Below are 17,046 nucleotides of genomic sequence, written 5' to 3' on the forward strand. Positions count from 1 at the left end.
CATTGGATGAATAAACTCCTTTGTTATACTGTTTTAAAACACGAACCTTAATATTCTGCAGAAATTGTGTCGTTTTTACATGAGTCATTGTGTTAATGTCATAAGAAGACATCCATATACAGCAGAAAAATGGTATTAAATAATGTTAACAGTTGTGCAAGTGTAAAAAGAAGTTAATGACTGCTAAAATAAAAACAATAAAACCTTTAGTCGCTCTTAACGAGTAACCAAGGCCTGACAAATGTGGAACCATTACCATTTTTGGCCTACGTATATCAGCCTATTTCATTTTAATTCTTATTTGCAGTGAATTACTTGCTCAAAAACATTTTTGGTCTCATTCCCCATGTCTTCTTTTTACATTTGGAAGTTGCACTTCTTAAGATCCAAGAGCGCTAAATGTAAATTCTTGCAATTTTTCAATCGCTCTAAAAATTTTGATCGGGAGTGTAAATCAACATTGTTGAAGGATGCTTGTGTGTATGTTTGTTTGTTGTCAACAAAGGAGAACATGACTAGCAAATGTCAATCAGCTGGAGGCTCAGACTGTCCTCTGCTGGCTGTTCTATGCGTTTGTGTGTGTAATGTGTTTGAGTGACACATGAGTCACACAAAATGGAAACATGCTGCTGACCTGATGGCGTTTGTCTCGGAAGTATCTGCCTCAGCAGTGTTGAGTTTGTAAAAAAAATAAAATAAAAACATGAGATCTGTTGCAAATGTTCAGACACAATATTCCCCAGTATGTAAGTAAGGATTATTGTGTGTTTGCTCTTTTCAGGACTGGGAATATTTGCTGGGATCTCAATATCACCAACAGATGAAGTCATTCTGCGATTGTGCACCGGCGGACTCCTTTGGTGTCCAAGCGACCGCCACTGCAGACACAGAGGGCGTGCCCTTAGTATGTAACTCGGACAAGTCCCTAAACTTTTACATCTGCAGAAAGCACACCGAGCCTTTGCTCTCTCCTCCTCCTTCCAGTCGTCGATTCCCTCGAGTGGCTCTCCTCCCTTGGACAATTCGGCGCCTCTCTTTGGACACATCCCTGCCCTCTTCAGTGTTCTCCATCTGCTCTACCAGGAGCTGCTACTCAACGACCTGCATCGAGAGAGGGCCTCGTCTTTGGTGTGCCTTCTACAGCAGCTTGCCAGGTAAGCACCCACATGTCTCTTTGTGTGTTAAATTGTCCGCCGGGGTCACTCTACCATCATACCTGTGAAGTCAGATGTTTGCATTATATCTGTGTGTATGGACACTTCATGCCGCACTCCGCTCAACAGAAATTATTTTGGATTTTCCTGTAGAAAAATGTCTATCATGTCTGAAAGTCACTCCTTGGAGAGGGGAAAAAAAAACAGTAAAGTCCTCTCTACTTGTACCTTTCGTCACCGTTAAAATTCAGTCACGTCCCTGAACAAACCTCAACGTTTTCCCCGCAAAGGCTGGTGGGCAATCAAGGCCCTTCAGCGTTGACATGTGGCGAGAAATAAACTTCTAAAGGTTAAGTAGGCACCGTGATTGACAATGACAGCGGACGTGGAGTGGGAGGCTAAAGCCCTCTTCACGTAATTGGCATGCGCCCGTTTTCACAAGGGCACCGACGCCAAGCGGGACGTTGTTTTGTTAGACTTTGCGGCTATTCCTAAACATTCGACGCCAGGATTTTTGGGATTGATTTTTCCTTTTTTGGCTTTTTGTTGCGCTGTGTTGCCACACACTGGTGCAAACCTCTCAAGGTCAATCAGTCTGAGGTGATGCAGAGAAGCTCATCAATGATTTTCTCTTCAGTTGGTGGACTTCCCTAATAGTCTTTTAACTGCTCTTCCTTGTAATAGCACTAAACAAGAGCGGTTATTTTCTTTCTCTTCTGTTGTTGCTTTACTTTAGCTGCCATGACATCAGAAATATAAGCCGTGGTGAAGGTTTTAGTCCCTTATCACTCTCCTTGCAGCCGTGTGCATTGTGTGCAATACCTATTCATCCATTTTCTATATTGTTTGTTATTGTTAGGTTCATGGGTGAGCTGGAGCCTATCCCAACTGATTTATTAAAAACAAAAAAATTTAAAAAGCTTTGGTTCCAATTTTCTACAAGAAAAGCTCTGATAAAACATTCCACTGTTCTCAAATATCTTACTTTTTATTTTTCTACACAAAATAAGATGGAAAACAAATTAACAAATCAAGAATAAAGAAAATCAATCAGTAATAAATAAATAAATATAATAATAATAATAAAAGGGCAAATAATAAAAACTTAAGAAACCACATATAGTTGGTGGGTAGACAAATTTTTTTTTCAGATTAAAATGAACAAAGCATTATTAGAGCCCTGTAGACATGACAAAACACGACTATAGTCACATTTATACTCTTTTTATGTACAAAATATTGCGCAACTGCAGGGTTGCTAACTCGCAAACTAGAGAGCTAGCGACCTAAACGGTAGCCTTCAAGTTATTTCCTTTAAACTTAAATAGCCAAAAACTTACCACTTCCACACGGATAGGGAGGATAACTATTAACAGTTATTTAACCTTTAACATGAACATTAATCAAACGTAATAATTTTTTCTGGGTACATGATACCATACAGCATCCATATCAAACTTGCGCGGGCCGCACTAACATTAAACTTTCATATCAGGGCGGGGGCCTCAAACTAGTATCCTGCGGGCCACATTTGGCCCGTGGGCCGTGTGTTTGAGACCCCTGATCTATTACGACGATTTGTACCACATATAATGCTACGTCTTGTTGAATTGTTCTCTTTTAAAGTCCTTCGGGTGGATAAATGGACACTTAGGGCTGCGTAGGAAGAAGCCAAATTAAAAACTATTGATTATTTCAAAGCAAAAAGAATGCAAATGACTCAGAATGATTTTAATTACCACGCCACAGCAAGCAGAATGTCACGGAGAGTGCTTTTTTTTTGTTGTAATTTTATTCGCACAACATACATGTGTCCTTATGTGGAGTCAAGCATATATATAGTAGTATGAGGGGGGGGGGGGGGCACATGGTACATGCTGGTTAGCACATGTAGTTCCTTACTGTTATATTTCTATTTATCCCCTGGGGCCGTTTTGTTTCTTCAAAAAAAAGCTGCTCCTCACTCAAGCTCTCACACTGAAATCGTCATTCTGTAGGTCAGCTGTCAACTCCTAAGCTGCACTTGGTGCATGAAGATGAAGGGAAAGGCAGGTGAAATATTTATAGCGCAGCAAGTGACAGAACAATTAACTTGGAGTACCAAACAGACCGTGCAGGGGGAGAGTACTCTAGTGTGCATGTAATATCACTCTGCCACGTGTCCAAGGATGCCATTGAACTTGCCGTAATAATAAAGGCATGTTCAATGGGCAGAGTTGTAGAAGTTATTATCCCATCATCTGTTCTTGATCAACGTTCATACTGTATTTGTTCCAAACATACATAACACGTTACATTATATAGTTACACTTGCAGAGTTCAACATGTTTGAAAAGGAGTAGGAAGAAGCTGAGCTTATTTACTACTTTCTCCATGTATTTGTAATTAATGATAAGTCATACACACAATATATTGACATAATCCATGTGTTTAAGTTTTGTTTTTATTATGTTGATAGGGCATTCACTGTAGGTGTGACAGCATCCCATGCTTATTTTTTTCTTGGTGTTGGTGTAAACTGTGCTAAAGCTAACGAATATTGTCTTTTTCTGTGGCAGTAGCCCCACCTTTTGACTACCAAATTTTTTTCCCTTCACCTACTGGACTCCAATGAATTTACCTTTTACTTTCGGCATTTTGAAACCTGTGTTTGCTCTCGACCCTGCAGTCTCATCATGCCCTTTTATGGGCATTGTTGGGTCGTTATATAGTATGCTAATCACATGTTAATTTGACTCACCTTGCATTCTCTTTCAGTTTATGAGATGGGATTGTTTCAATTATTCACACAGCTGTGAATAATTCTGATCTAAGAATATATTGATGGATATGATGTTGAGTTTTCTTAAGAACTCTCTTATAAACAGCTTGGGAAAAAATCCAAGATTCTTAGAAAGATATTTATGAATGAGGCCCTTTGTGTCCACAGCTTTTTGAAGGCTGGTTTTAAACTTTTGATCAGAAACAAACCTATTCTGATTAAGCCTACTTAACACATTTGTCTCACTCCCATTTCTTCTTTTTGCATTTTGAAGCTCTACTCATTAAAAGCCAACAGTGCAAAATGTAAACATTGTTCCATCATATCCCGAATGGTGTAAAAACTTTGTGTGTGTGTTTGCAGAGACCTGCAGTTGGAGCAGTATGTGGATCTCTACTGGCGAGACTATCCCTCATTAGTCAGTGGACTCACAGAGAGCTGCTTCATAGACCCGTGTAAGTAAGAAACCTTTAATTGCGTTTATCTTGTATCATGTAGGTGTTCAGGAAACCTCTTAACTTCCATTTTCTACATCTTCAGCTCTGATTGGTCAGATGCAGCATCCAACTTTCCTGCGGTCAGAGCCTCCCTGTGTCTTCAACTGGCTCAGTAGTTGCCTTCGAGGAGAGGAAGTCCCACCTTTCCCCTACCTGCCCGGCATCTGTCACAGGATTCGACTGCTGGTTTTGGTATGTCTGCTGCACAACATGCACAATTCACTTGTTTAGGTGAATGCAGCCATTCACTTTTGGCTACATACCAATAACACTACTCTGTCCTGACACTGTACGTTCACCTCCTCTTTTGTCTTTTGCATCTGCTGCCAGAGTTATGCTCTGTACGTCAATGGAGACGACAACGCAACGTCCTCCAATGTGTCGAAGTACCTACTGAAATTCTCTGCAGGTCAGTTTGCCCTATTGAGACATCAACCGTTGTGTATTTTATCGATATACAGCCCTTATTTGCTGTCAGATTGCTGCTTTAGGGCCCAGGAAGTAAAAATAAAGGCATGTGACACAGAATTGGCTGTCACATGATTTTGCTTTTGGGGACAAAAAACAAAACACTATTTTCACTGTTGTATTTGATTTCTGTTTCTCCGCAGAAAAACGACTGCATGCTGACTTTGTATGCAGCGATAGCATCAGAAGTCGCTAACATTGAACATGCAGTTTGTGTGTTCACGTGTTGAATGTGTGCATGCTGAACGCTGTGGAGAAATGTGATGGCTGCACAAATAGGAGAGCTAATAATTAATGTGTGCCGCATCTATTTTCTGTCTTCCACCCCTTAGGCCAGAAGTCATGTGCCGATGAGCAGCAATACAAAAGGTAAATCGGTTCAAAATGCCGTGGAGAGTGATGAGGCTGTGTGGGAATTCTGAATTGGAAAAGTTCACCCATTGTTTTCAAGGGCAATGACATTTAGAAGCACAATTAAGCAAGAACAGAAATAAGATCAATACATAATAGCTGATGTTTGCGCTAATTATGTGTATTTATAATTTTTTTCCAGGCAAAGTAGTGTTAATCAAGGCAAGTTCTGCAGTGACAGTCTGGCTGAGCAGCTGGTTGTCTGGCTCACATCAGAAGGTTTGTTGCTTTTGTCATACCTTTTATTATTGATGTTGCTACAAGGCATGTAGAAAAATCATATTTTTACACTTGCTTGTTTAGGGTTCACCCTAAGGGACTTGGAGTCTGTCCCGTTCGGTGTTGCTCTGCCCATCAGAGATGCCATCTACCATTGCCGGGAGCAGCCATGTGCAAACTGGTCAGAGGAGGTTTGCCTGCTGATTGGTCGACAGGACCGCATCAGACAGGCCCACCGGATGAGCCTGGCAAAGAATAAAGCTGTGAGTTTGAAAATACCTGCCTAAATAAATCCTGAAGCTGGTGGGTGTGCTATATTGTAGTCGTCAACAAGTGTGCCTTTCTAGTGGCTGCATTCAGTTGGGACAAATTTAATACTGTACTGTTTGTGTGACCCCAGTCTTTAGGTTCGCCTCCTGCGACCACAGAGACCGAGGAGGAGGAGGACGGGATGTTGGACATCATTCAAGAGGTACCACAGTAGTTCATTACTGGCCCGTCAGCGCAGATGTTCTCGTCATTTAACATCCACGCCTGATGTCTTCTCTCTCAAACATCTCAATAGGTCACAGGACTGATCTGGAGTCAGGATCTGAGAGTCCAAGAGGTCAGGAGGCTCCTGCAGAGCTCTAGACCAGTCCGGGTCAGCGTTGTCCAGCTGCCAGAGGTTTCCGACCATGAGTACATAGAGGAGAAAGAGAACAAGTGAGAATGATGGAGTGGACAGTCTCGTCCTTTGCTACATCGCTGTTAAAACATTCAACATCTCTCGCTTTGTCACTTTTTTTAAAACTTAATTAAATGATTGCTGTTTCATGGTATTATACTGCCAAATACAATGGCATTTGTTATTAGCCTAAATTAAGCATTTCAGGCATAAAAATGGCTAAATGAACTTAAATACAAGACAGACGGAACATTATAATTGCGAATTTTGTCTACTATATTGGATAATATGAGTGTAAGCAACCGTTACCATACACTGATTACACAATAACCACCGCAGGAAGTACGCATAACATGAGGTTATTTGATCTCATTTATGTCTTATTTCCTCTGATTATTTCCAGATAATTGGGAAGTCCAAACGGAAAGGTGACTATATGGGTGTTATTTTATCGTGTCGTGAGGGCTCTAATAATATTCAAAAAACATATTTAGAAGATCGTCAACAAGTTTTCTATGCCATAACTACAAAAATATACCTTTTTATTAGTATTTAATCTTTCTGCAGAAATTCACTTATCACGATCTACTCTGGAACCAATTAACCATGGTAACGAGTGCTGACTGTACTTACAGTATATGCATGTTCTATTTGTTATATGCAGTATATTCAGTTAAATAACTTTTTCCAGACTCCTTCAGTTGTGTCAAAGAACCATGGGGCTGCCGGTGGGAAGAGGCCTATTCACTCTGTTCTCCTACCAGCCTGTCCCCACAGAGCTTTTACCCATCCCTAAACTCAACCTCACAGGCAATGACATATTTTAACTTTTCATCTTTCACTGATTTTTATTGTATATTTGCAGATGATTATGTGTTTTATACAACTGTGGCCCAGGTCGTGCACCTCCCAGGAACACCACTGTGGACTTAAACAGCGGTAACATTGACGTTCCTGCCAACATGACCAGCTGGCCCAGCTTCCATAACGGCGTAGCTGCTGGACTCAAAATCGCCCCAGCTTCACAGGTTAGTCTCCAAACCTAGTGGATCTTGTCGCCACTCACAAGTAAACATGAGCTTCTACTTGTGTGTTTAGGTGGACTCGGCTTGGATCGTCTACAATAAGAACAAGAACCAAGAGATGGCGAACGAGCATGCTGGCTTCCTCATGGCGCTGGGCCTTAACGGACACCTAACCAAACTGGCTACGCTCAACATACACGACTACCTCGCCAAGGTACACATGACTTATCGGCTAAACACTAGTCATGTCCTCAACAACCTCACTTATCACCCTTTTGTCCCTGTCATTGTGTCAGGGCCATGAAATGACCAGTATCGGCCTCCTGCTGGGTGTGGCTGCGGCCAGGCTCGGCACCATGGACATGTCAACTACCCGCCTGCTAAGCATACACATCCCCGCTCTTCTTCCCCCTACCTCCACCGAACTGGACGTCCCACACAACATACAGGTATGATTGAAATGCATGAATGATATTAAACGATGTACTTTCAACTTTTGTAGTTTGTAGTGACTACACGTTTTCCATGCATGCAGGAAAATTGAAGTAGGCGGGGGGCGTCATTTGGATTTTGTGCATTAAAGTTGCTTAAAATAACATTTTAGGGCCAATAAACATCAAGTTATGTGCTGAAATATGAGCCCTGGAAACCCCTTTGCTAAAAATAAATAAAGAAAGAAAGAAAAAACACCCTACATCCTGTGTTACTGTATATGTTACCAAACAAAAAAAGGCATCTGTATCCTGGCGGAAATGTAGTGTCAGACACAAACCAATAACCCCCTCAGTAATAATAATTTTTTTGTATGTGCCACGAACCAATATAGAATAAGCAACTTTATCTTCTTTGTCTGTAGGTTGCTTCTGTAATAGGTATCGGGCTTGTGTACCAGGGAACGGGACACCGCCACATTGTTGAAGTTCTCCAATCCGAGATAGGTGCGTGCATGTTTGTATAAACATGTCAATAACATTATAATTTTGTTCTATCAAACTTAAAACCTAGGACTCTCTGTATCTGCACCACAGGTCGACCTCCTGGTCCAGAGATGGAGTACTGCACAGACAGAGAGTCCTATTCCCTGGCCGCAGGGCTAGCTCTGGGCATGGTCTGCCTCGGGGTAAGTCACGTTGACACATGCTCAATCAGTCTTGTTCACATTTTGTCTTCCTGCGAGTGATTACTATTTACTCACATGCCCTCTTGGTTTTTTTGTCGTCCCCCCTGCAGCAAGGCAGCAACCTGATTGGGATGAGTGATCTCAAAGTCCCTGAGCAGTTGTATCAGTACATGGTAGGGGGGCACCGCAGGGCCCAGGTCGGAGCCAGCAGGGAGAGACACAATGCTCCAAGCTACCAGATCAGAGTAAAGAGAGAAAAGCTGCTTTGTTGTTTGATGTTGTTTTATGTTAAACAAGTTACTCTTTCTGTGGTTATAACAGGAGGGTGATACTATAAACGTGGATGTAACGTGCCCCGGGGCCACCCTGGCCCTCGCCATGATCTACCTGAAGACCAACAACCGGTGAGCAAATATCATATCAATGTGTGACCGGTATTCATTGTTTTTTTTCGTGGATGTCCATGTAGTAGCTGCTTTGTTCTACTAGAATAAATAGAATAGTAAGAGAACATTTTATTATCTTTTATGCATGCAACCACCCTGCCACATGTTGCAATGCTGCGATTGTTCAGTTATTATGGCAAACTGAGACTGAATCGCTCTTCAAAAACCCTTGGAAAAAACACAACAATCACTTTACAGGACATTTTTTAAATGTCAATTGCAGAAGATGCTAAATAATGCCTTATGTTTAGAGCCATTGTAAACTAGATTGGCACTCAAAGTGTAGGGAGCCCTATGCCAAGGTCAAACAAGGTATACACATGTCTGGTTCACTCATAAATATAGAATAAGTGACAAAAATCAGCACAAAAATATTAAAGTTCCTCTTTGACCCATGTCTAACCTCTTCTCGACGTTTCATAGAAATTGGTGTATTTCTGCAAACAAACAACTACATTTTGTTCAAAATGACATGGTAATTTAAGAGGAGCACCTTAACCTACCTGGTGGCGGGGGAAAGAAATCTCACCAGTGAGTGCGACAAGAGGCTCCTGTTGTAGTCCATGCTGTCTTTCTTGACTGGAGAGGGTGTAGAAGGAGTATATTAACACCTTTTTGGGTCCAACAGGTCCATAGCGGACTGGCTGAAGCCACCAGACACTTGGTTTCTGCTGGATTTCATCAAGCCCGAGTTTCTTCTGCTGAGGGTTAGTGCAGCGTGACTGATGTGAAATCGTTTTTGCCATTTTATCCCACCACCCACCAAAATTGGTGTCTTCTTGCTCACTCAGACTCTAGCCAGGTGCATCATTATGTGGGATGACATCCTCCCTAATACAGAGTGGGTCAAAAGTAATGTACCGAAGGTGAGAAAAGAGACAAATACATCCAAACTAATCAATAACTTGTTTTGTCTCGTTTTCTAATGTGTTTTTGTTGTTATTCAGATCATAAGGGAGACTTTGGATTCTTCACAAGACATCAACATGGAGACGAGGACGTGAGTTTTTAATAACTGCCACATTTCACAATAGAAGTCAACATTCAGTCATTTTCTACTGCTTATCCTCACAAGGGTTGTGGGGGGTGCTGGAGCCTATCCCAGCTGTCTTCGGGCAAGAGGAGGGGTAGACCCTTGACTGGTTGCCAGCCAATGACAGGGCACATATAGACAAACAACCATTCACACTCACATTCATACCTATGGACAATTTGGAGTTGCCAATTAACCTAGCATGTTTTTGGAATGTGGGAGGAAACCGGAGTCCCCAGAGAAAACCCACACATACACGGGGAGAACATGCAAACTCCACACAAAGATGGCCGAGAGTGAAATTGAACTAGGGTCTCTATCATGAAGTAATGGAGCACTGAAGCAGCTACTGGCTGTGGGGAAAATGGAAGGGGTATAAACACACAGAAATACAGCACCATAGAAGTTAAGTCTCTAGCAGAGTTTTCTGTGATGTTATGTTGTTATCCTCCTTTAGCCAAGCACAGGACTACATCACAGCGGGAGCTTGCATGGCGCTGGGATTGCGCTTCGCTGGCTCCGCCAACTCTGACGCCTTTGACTGCCTCCACGAGTTTGCTAAGACCTTTATGAAGGCCATGTCCCTTTCCGGTGCAGCTGCTGTGGTAAGGGTTTACACATTCACACCATCAAAACATCTTTTTACTCAATTGGCTCCGTGGTTCCGCAGCAGCCAAGTTACTACGACCTGCAGACTGCCCTGTCCATGATCCTGCTGTCCATGTCCATGGTGATGTCCGGCACTGGGAACCTGGAGGTGCTGCAGCTTTGTCGTTCCCTGCACTACCGAACAGGCGGCGAGATGAACTATGGCTTCCACATGGCTCATCACATGGCACTTGGCATGCTCTTCCTAGGAGGGGGAAGGTGAGAAGACAGTACATGCGCACACATCACCACATTTATTTTTGCTTCTATAGAATGTACTAAAAAAAAACATCACAGATGGCTCTTTGGTAATGGCAATGGTTTAGTTTATTTCCAACCAATTATTATATATTATTATAGAAGCACATTGCATGTTTACATTTCATGGTTGCACGGTTCAACATGTCCGAGAAGAAGCAGAGCATAAATGATGAATTCAGAGTAATCATAACAGACACATAGTTCTCAATGCTACTAATATAATAACATCATAGGTGAGTTGTGACTTAACGCAATGGTACACTTTTTGTTTTTCATCGTTTTGAAGCAACAATACATACCCAAACACACCATGCCAACATCTGACTGACCCTTTTGGATTGAATTTTGACTCCATTATCTTACGGTTGAGTTTGAATGTCACCTGCCATAGTTAGTGACCGTGGGTCCGCAGGGATTAAAGGGTAAAGGTCAAAGGTCAATACCTGCCGGGCATTGTTGCATTTTGACTCTTTTTGCTCCCTTCATTCAGTCTGCTTTCACTGAATGCCGTGCTCACATTTGTTTTATCAACGCTATCGCTTCGTCTTGTCACTCACTGTTTGTTTTTCTACTCCTGCTTTCCCTCTAACTTACCCACACCCCCTCAGATTTCTAATTGTTTGTTTCACAGATTAATTTGGGCTATGTTCACATTTTGTATTGTCTTTAACTACATCTGTGAGAGGCACTGATGATTCCATAAACGACATCTGTTCAACATCAACATGAGCTCTTTTGTGACCCAACCCTTGTCTTTCATTTTTATTGGTAATGGCTCTTTAGGTAAAAGCGCACACTTGAACACCAGCAGCTATTATGGTTGAGAGGCGCTTGATTGTGGCTCATGATGACGCAACGCCATGTCTGCTTTTATTATCAAAACAGGATGAGAGAACAACTGCTTTCATTCAAAATCTGTCCATATGTGACTGATGTGTATTGCTGCTTTGTCCGGCAAGTTTTGTCAGCACATTTGTTGCTGCCTGTGGCCTGCTGTTAGTGCTGATTTACTGATGATGATGATGTTGGTTTCTTTTATCAGGTACAGCTTAAGCACATCCAACTCGGCCATAGCTGCTCTCCTGTGTGCCCTTTACCCACAATTCCCCTCGCACAGCACTGACAACCGGTGAGACACACACACACACACACACACAGTAACAATAATAATTTAAACAAACAATTGGAGACTGCAGACCGCTGACAAGGCCAAAAGTGCTAGTCACATATTTGGACACTCTTGCTGATGCTATATAGTAGTGCTACATAGTAGATAGAATAAATATAGTATTGTGTCCCTTCTGATACGGTCCTTTTGAAGAATACCTTATAAATCATGAAGATAATTCAGGGTGATACAGCATGTAGTCAGAAGGTTTTTTTTTATTATTCGCACAGGAGACATGACTGTTTTTATTGCTCTGTGAGACTGTGTGTTGATGTTGTTGCAGCTACCATCTGCAGGCCCTGAGGCACCTCACTGTGCTGGCCGCCGAGCCCCGCCTACTGGTCCCTGTGGATGTGGATACCCTCAAGCCCTGCTACGCCCTCTTGGAGGTCACCTACAAGGTTAGGCAGTGTGACACAGTTGAATGCATGCAAATTTCCTTTCATATGAAGACAGTCTCTATTGTGATGTTGATGGGACGAGTTTGCACACGTCGAAAAATATAGTTTTAGTGTCTTGAACGCAAATTCTGTTGAAACATGTGACTTGCTTCCTCTTTGTGGTTGTGTAAATATGTCCATGGGAGACACTTCCTCCAAGGTGAGCAAGTAATGTGCAATGTGCTGGTTTCACTTCATCCACCCAACTGACACATGACACAGTGCCAGATAAAACAGTCTGTGCAAACCAGTTCCAGTTAAGCAGGAGAAAATGAATGAATGATTACATGAATGAATGAATATTGTTAAAAAAATAAGTACAATTTCCTTGACTATTTATTTTGAGACTAGTAATTTTATCAGATTAAATACAAATAATGCACTAGGGTGAACCACTCTTTTATATGTGCAAGCCAGAAAAACACCATCAAATGTCACGCTTAAAAAAAAATTGTTTCAGGGAACTGAATGCCATATAATGTGAATGATCGGAGCACAATGACAGCAGCTTGTCGCTATGGTGACTCTTTGTTTGTCCACTTGTGTTGTGCGGCGTGGTCACCGCTGGTGTTACTCAAAGACACTTAAAGGGTAGTTTTAACAAAGCAATTATCCATAACTGTTAAAACAAAACAATAATTCGTAATTGTTAAATTAGAACTTAGGATTTCGGGTTGTTTGGCTTTGGTTTGGTAATCACTCGTGCCCGACAATGGATTTTGACATATCACACACATACCACAATTAACATGCCAATAGTGTGAGGTACATTACCTTGTATTACCTTGTTGATTTATAACAAGACGTAAATTGTCACAGCAATTTACTTTAAATGTGATGAATCTGCTCTCCTTGACAAAGTGCTGTTTTGTCGAATTGTGAGTCTCTGTACGTCAGAGTTACACAAGCCTGATTGTTTTTCGCCCTCCAAAATGAAACATTGATGTTGCTCTTATCACAGAACACCAGGTGGTACGGTGAGACGACAGTAGAGCTAATGGCTCCCACCATGCTGCCAGAGCTGCACCTTCTCAGACGGGTAAAAAAAAAAAAACCCACCACAACCTGAGAATACATGTATAATGTAACAGTATGGATAAATCAAGCGCACTTTGATGTTTGGTTGTGACCCTCCTGCAGGTCCGAGTGAAGGGTCCTCGCTACTGGGAGCTTTCTATAGACCTGAACAAAGAGGTGCAGCATCTCAAGTGAGCAGCGTGGAGACAGAAATCAGACGGCTAAGAGAAAGAATGTACAGTTCTCAAATGTTGATTTAAGCTTGAAATGTCTCCCACAATGCAACAGGTCAGTCCTCTCCAGGGATGGAGTGTTGTATGTGAAACTCCGAGCCGGACAGTTATCCTACAAGGACGACCCTCAGGGCTGGAAGAGCCTGCTGGCATCTGCCGTCAACCAACGCAAATCTGGAGTGAGAGCCTTTAAGGTAACTGTCATCTTCATATATAGTATATATGTAGTATAAATATATGTAGTATTATCTACTATAGAGGAACGTGGTCAATGTTGTGGTGTAGCAGTCTCGCCTGACTTCCCCGCTTGTGTCATTCATTGTTCGGTGTGTGTCTTTGTGCAGGTCGAAGACATCTCCACCTTCACCTCCAATCCCACCCTGCTCTCCTTTGCAGAGTTCTTCTGCAAGACGTCAGATGGAATGAAGCATGTGAGCCGAACACAAACACTGTCAACCAGGCACTGAGGCAGGGGGTGATGATGGCAATCACGTCTGCCTCCTGTTGGTGCTAAATTGCACTGCTTAAGATACAGTATGTAATAAAATAATGCTAAACAGGAAAGACCTTAAAATCAGCCTGCGATGATGGTTGATTCCCATGTCATGTGTATATAATCTCCTAAGTGCGGCACAGGGCCATTTGCGGCCCATAGCTTGTCTTTTTAATGGAAAAGTCCAAAAAAACAACAGCAAATATGGGGAAAAAAGGGAAGCCGAGAAAAAGTTGAAATGTTGATATGGTAATAATACCAAAAAATATATACAGTGCATTGATATATAGCTTCTTAGAATATCTCTGTTACCTTAGCTTCATGTAATCCAGATGCAATTTGACTCTTTAATACGCTGAGATGCAGCCTTTTTTCTATACAACCTATTAGCATATAGAACATTCAAATGTATATGAAAATATAAATTGTAAATATATTATCATGTCAATTGGCTTAGTGTGTCTGTGTTGCAAATTTTATATAATGTTATACCGTTTAATTGAATTCATATAATAACAATTGTTTGTTACAGCTGATTGCTCTTGGCGTGTCACGTTTTTTTCTCCGTGTCGGAGTTGCAGCATGGCGTGAAATGTACCCACGTCTGCATTTTAAGACTGTGAAATCCTGTCTGCCTCCAAGATATTTGTCTTAATTACATTTAAATCCACATATTTCCTGCCCCGCCTTTGCACGGCAGAGGAAATGTGTTGTTACAGCCATCCAACATGCATAAAAATGATACATTATCCTAAAAACTGCGTGTTGTGCTGGGAGGCACTGAAGTAATTCATACATATCTTTTACTTCACTTGTAAAGTCACTGACAATTCTTAAGCTAAATAAAACAAGCAGCTACAATTTGTTAGTTAACAAATATGGTTTCCATACTTTCCATTTGCAGCGAGAGGAGACGGTGGCGTTGTTCTCAGCCATGCTGTACGAATGTGTAACGCATGAATGTCCGGAGATGCTGCCAACGTACATCGCTGTTGAGCAGGTGACACACACATACACACACATGAGCACTGGGTGGGCCACCAGAACATGAATGGCTGTCAGAAATGCGGTATCCGTCCTCTAGGTGGTGGGCGCTCTGTGTCGGGGGGAGCTGCAGCACAGCTTTTCTCTGTGGCAGATGCGGCTGGTGCTGGACCTCTGGGATGGCATGGTGCTGAGGCGGCCTGCCGCCAGCCGTGTCGGCCTGCTCTCCTCAGAGTTTTTACCGGTCATGAAGAACAAGATGGAAGTGGTGCTGGACGGTTGGCTTAAAGGTAAAAAAAACTCCTGTGGGTTTACAAGCTAGTTCATTGGTGACGGTGTTCCAGATGTCTCATCTAGCTAGGTCACAGGATGGAGTTTATTTTTTTACTTCAAAAGCGTTTGGTCACTCTCAGAGGTCATAAACACCCCCTCGGGACATATATCACTGTTTGAACATCATTAAAAACCCACTGTTTGCTTAATAAGGGTCCTTTAACTACTATGGCCTGTTAGGGTCAGGAAGGAAGTAGGCATCTTGACTGTTTGTTGTTTGCTCCTCCAGACAACAGCTCAGCCTGGAGGTCCTACATGAGGGGCGAGACCCTCTCTGAGGACACGCGGTGCCCCATGTTGGCCTCCATCCTGGTATACCGCTCCCTCCCTCTCAGGAACACACATCTCCAAGGTAAGAGATGATGAACTTCAGTGTCGCCTTCCACTCCTCCTCATTTGCGTCTTAAAATATGGGACATTTCTCTGTAAAATAAGGGGAGGTAAGTGAATACCACCATCAATTTCAGGGTTTTCTGTCAGCGATATCTTCATGTTTCATTAATTGTACTGCAAAAAAGGTCAGTAAGGATAATTCATAATGCCACCTACAGAGAACATACAAGTCCTTATTTCTAAAATCACAAATACTTAGTTACATAGTTTTCCCTTCTGCAGGATGTGTGTTACATCAATGTTTACAGAATGTTGCAGACCGGAAGCTGTGCTCCTCCGGCTACTGTCAGTGCTGGAATTTTTTTTTTTTTTCATGGAAGTTAAAACATACTGGAATGGGGTGTTTTGACCAGTTTCGATCCTCTCTCTTTTCTAGGGTGCACTTCATTCGGCGACTTGTTGTTCAGGAGCAGCAAATTGGGAATCCCAATCAGAGACTTACTAAGGCTCGCCCCCGTCCTCCTGGAGGCTGGAAGTGGATTTCAGACACCGCCAGTACACTGAGCCTCTGTGAACACACGTTCGGGAATGAGGCCTGTATTATACTGTTTCTAGTTTTTTTTTATATATAGTATGTTATGATATTGTAAATGTTATGCGGTAATGTTGATGGCCAGTTTCTCCACTCGGCAAAAGAATCATCAGGTGTGTCCAAAGTGGCCTGCAGCTTGCATTTTAATGGGCGCATATTCGACAGACAAAATTAATCTCGGAAGATTAAGATTAGCGTTATTTCCGGGCTATAGAATGCATTTGCTTGAGTCTCTCCAATCGGTTACTGATAGTCGGTGGTTCACGGTCTGAGTCGTCCAAACAGAATCTGTTCTACGCTTGATCACACTGCACTAAAAGCATCATGGTAAATGTAGTTTTTAGCTATAAATTAACTGCAAACCCTTCAAAGCATGAGAAAAAAGTCATGGCTTATACACTGGAAATTACGGTACACATTAAACAAACAAAAAGGAGGAATTTCAAGGAATATTTTTTCCTGAATGTGCAACCTTCAATAGGAACACGTTTGGACCCCCGATCTATGTAGACGTAGCAGCTGTTGCTTCAAATGTATAAAGAGGAGAATAAAGAATGTGCAGGTTTCACCATGAAGTGTACTTTATTCTCATATTTTCTGGTCAGTGTCACGGATAGGAGGATAAATGCTTAGCTGTTTATTTTCCCAGAGATGTTTTGTTGCCATGACAGTCATTCAAAGTGACTCAGGCATCAAAACGGGCTGTGGTTTCATTCCGGGTGCTTCCCCACATGACGAGACTC

The 17,046-nt window shown here is 42.1% G+C and overlaps 1 protein-coding gene across 2 annotated transcripts in view; it reads left to right on the forward strand.

Moving 5' to 3' along the window:
* The window catches only part of anapc1 (anaphase promoting complex subunit 1), a 28,180-nt gene extending 11,311 nt beyond the window's left edge, over positions 1 to 16,869 (forward strand). Inside the window, exons 21-53 of one of the 2 annotated variants that reach the window (XM_058058936.2) lie at positions 782 to 904; positions 985 to 1,154; positions 4,279 to 4,370; positions 4,456 to 4,604; positions 4,743 to 4,821; positions 5,213 to 5,249; positions 5,434 to 5,510; positions 5,595 to 5,773; positions 5,911 to 5,982; positions 6,076 to 6,215; positions 6,869 to 6,987; positions 7,075 to 7,205; positions 7,276 to 7,416; positions 7,499 to 7,651; positions 8,059 to 8,140; positions 8,231 to 8,322; positions 8,433 to 8,567; positions 8,644 to 8,726; positions 9,397 to 9,475; positions 9,560 to 9,634; positions 9,716 to 9,768; positions 10,259 to 10,406; positions 10,472 to 10,668; positions 11,753 to 11,839; positions 12,162 to 12,279; positions 13,280 to 13,357; positions 13,459 to 13,526; positions 13,624 to 13,762; positions 13,913 to 13,999; positions 14,966 to 15,061; positions 15,146 to 15,335; positions 15,608 to 15,730; positions 16,148 to 16,869. In XM_058058936.2, coding sequence (XP_057914919.2) covers positions 782 to 904; positions 985 to 1,154; positions 4,279 to 4,370; positions 4,456 to 4,604; positions 4,743 to 4,821; positions 5,213 to 5,249; positions 5,434 to 5,510; positions 5,595 to 5,773; positions 5,911 to 5,982; positions 6,076 to 6,215; positions 6,869 to 6,987; positions 7,075 to 7,205; positions 7,276 to 7,416; positions 7,499 to 7,651; positions 8,059 to 8,140; positions 8,231 to 8,322; positions 8,433 to 8,567; positions 8,644 to 8,726; positions 9,397 to 9,475; positions 9,560 to 9,634; positions 9,716 to 9,768; positions 10,259 to 10,406; positions 10,472 to 10,668; positions 11,753 to 11,839; positions 12,162 to 12,279; positions 13,280 to 13,357; positions 13,459 to 13,526; positions 13,624 to 13,762; positions 13,913 to 13,999; positions 14,966 to 15,061; positions 15,146 to 15,335; positions 15,608 to 15,730; positions 16,148 to 16,275 — 3,720 coding nt within the window. In that variant the 3' untranslated portion in view covers positions 16,276 to 16,869. The remainder of the gene's footprint in view (positions 1 to 781; positions 905 to 984; positions 1,155 to 4,278; positions 4,371 to 4,455; positions 4,605 to 4,742; positions 4,822 to 5,212; positions 5,250 to 5,433; positions 5,511 to 5,594; positions 5,774 to 5,910; positions 5,983 to 6,075; positions 6,216 to 6,868; positions 6,988 to 7,074; positions 7,206 to 7,275; positions 7,417 to 7,498; positions 7,652 to 8,058; positions 8,141 to 8,230; positions 8,323 to 8,432; positions 8,568 to 8,643; positions 8,727 to 9,396; positions 9,476 to 9,559; positions 9,635 to 9,715; positions 9,769 to 10,258; positions 10,407 to 10,471; positions 10,669 to 11,752; positions 11,840 to 12,161; positions 12,280 to 13,279; positions 13,358 to 13,458; positions 13,527 to 13,623; positions 13,763 to 13,912; positions 14,000 to 14,965; positions 15,062 to 15,145; positions 15,336 to 15,607; positions 15,731 to 16,147) is intronic. The other variant, XM_078787169.1, reaches the window with a different exon arrangement.
* Positions 16,870 to 17,046: the final 177 nt, after the last annotated feature.

The sequence above is a fragment of the Doryrhamphus excisus genome, linkage group LG20, assembly GCF_037039965.1.
Source record: "Doryrhamphus excisus strain RoL-2023G ecotype Guam linkage group LG20, RoL_Dexc_Guam_v1.1, whole genome shotgun sequence".
Taxonomy (NCBI): Eukaryota; Metazoa; Chordata; class Actinopteri; order Syngnathiformes; family Syngnathidae; genus Doryrhamphus; species Doryrhamphus excisus.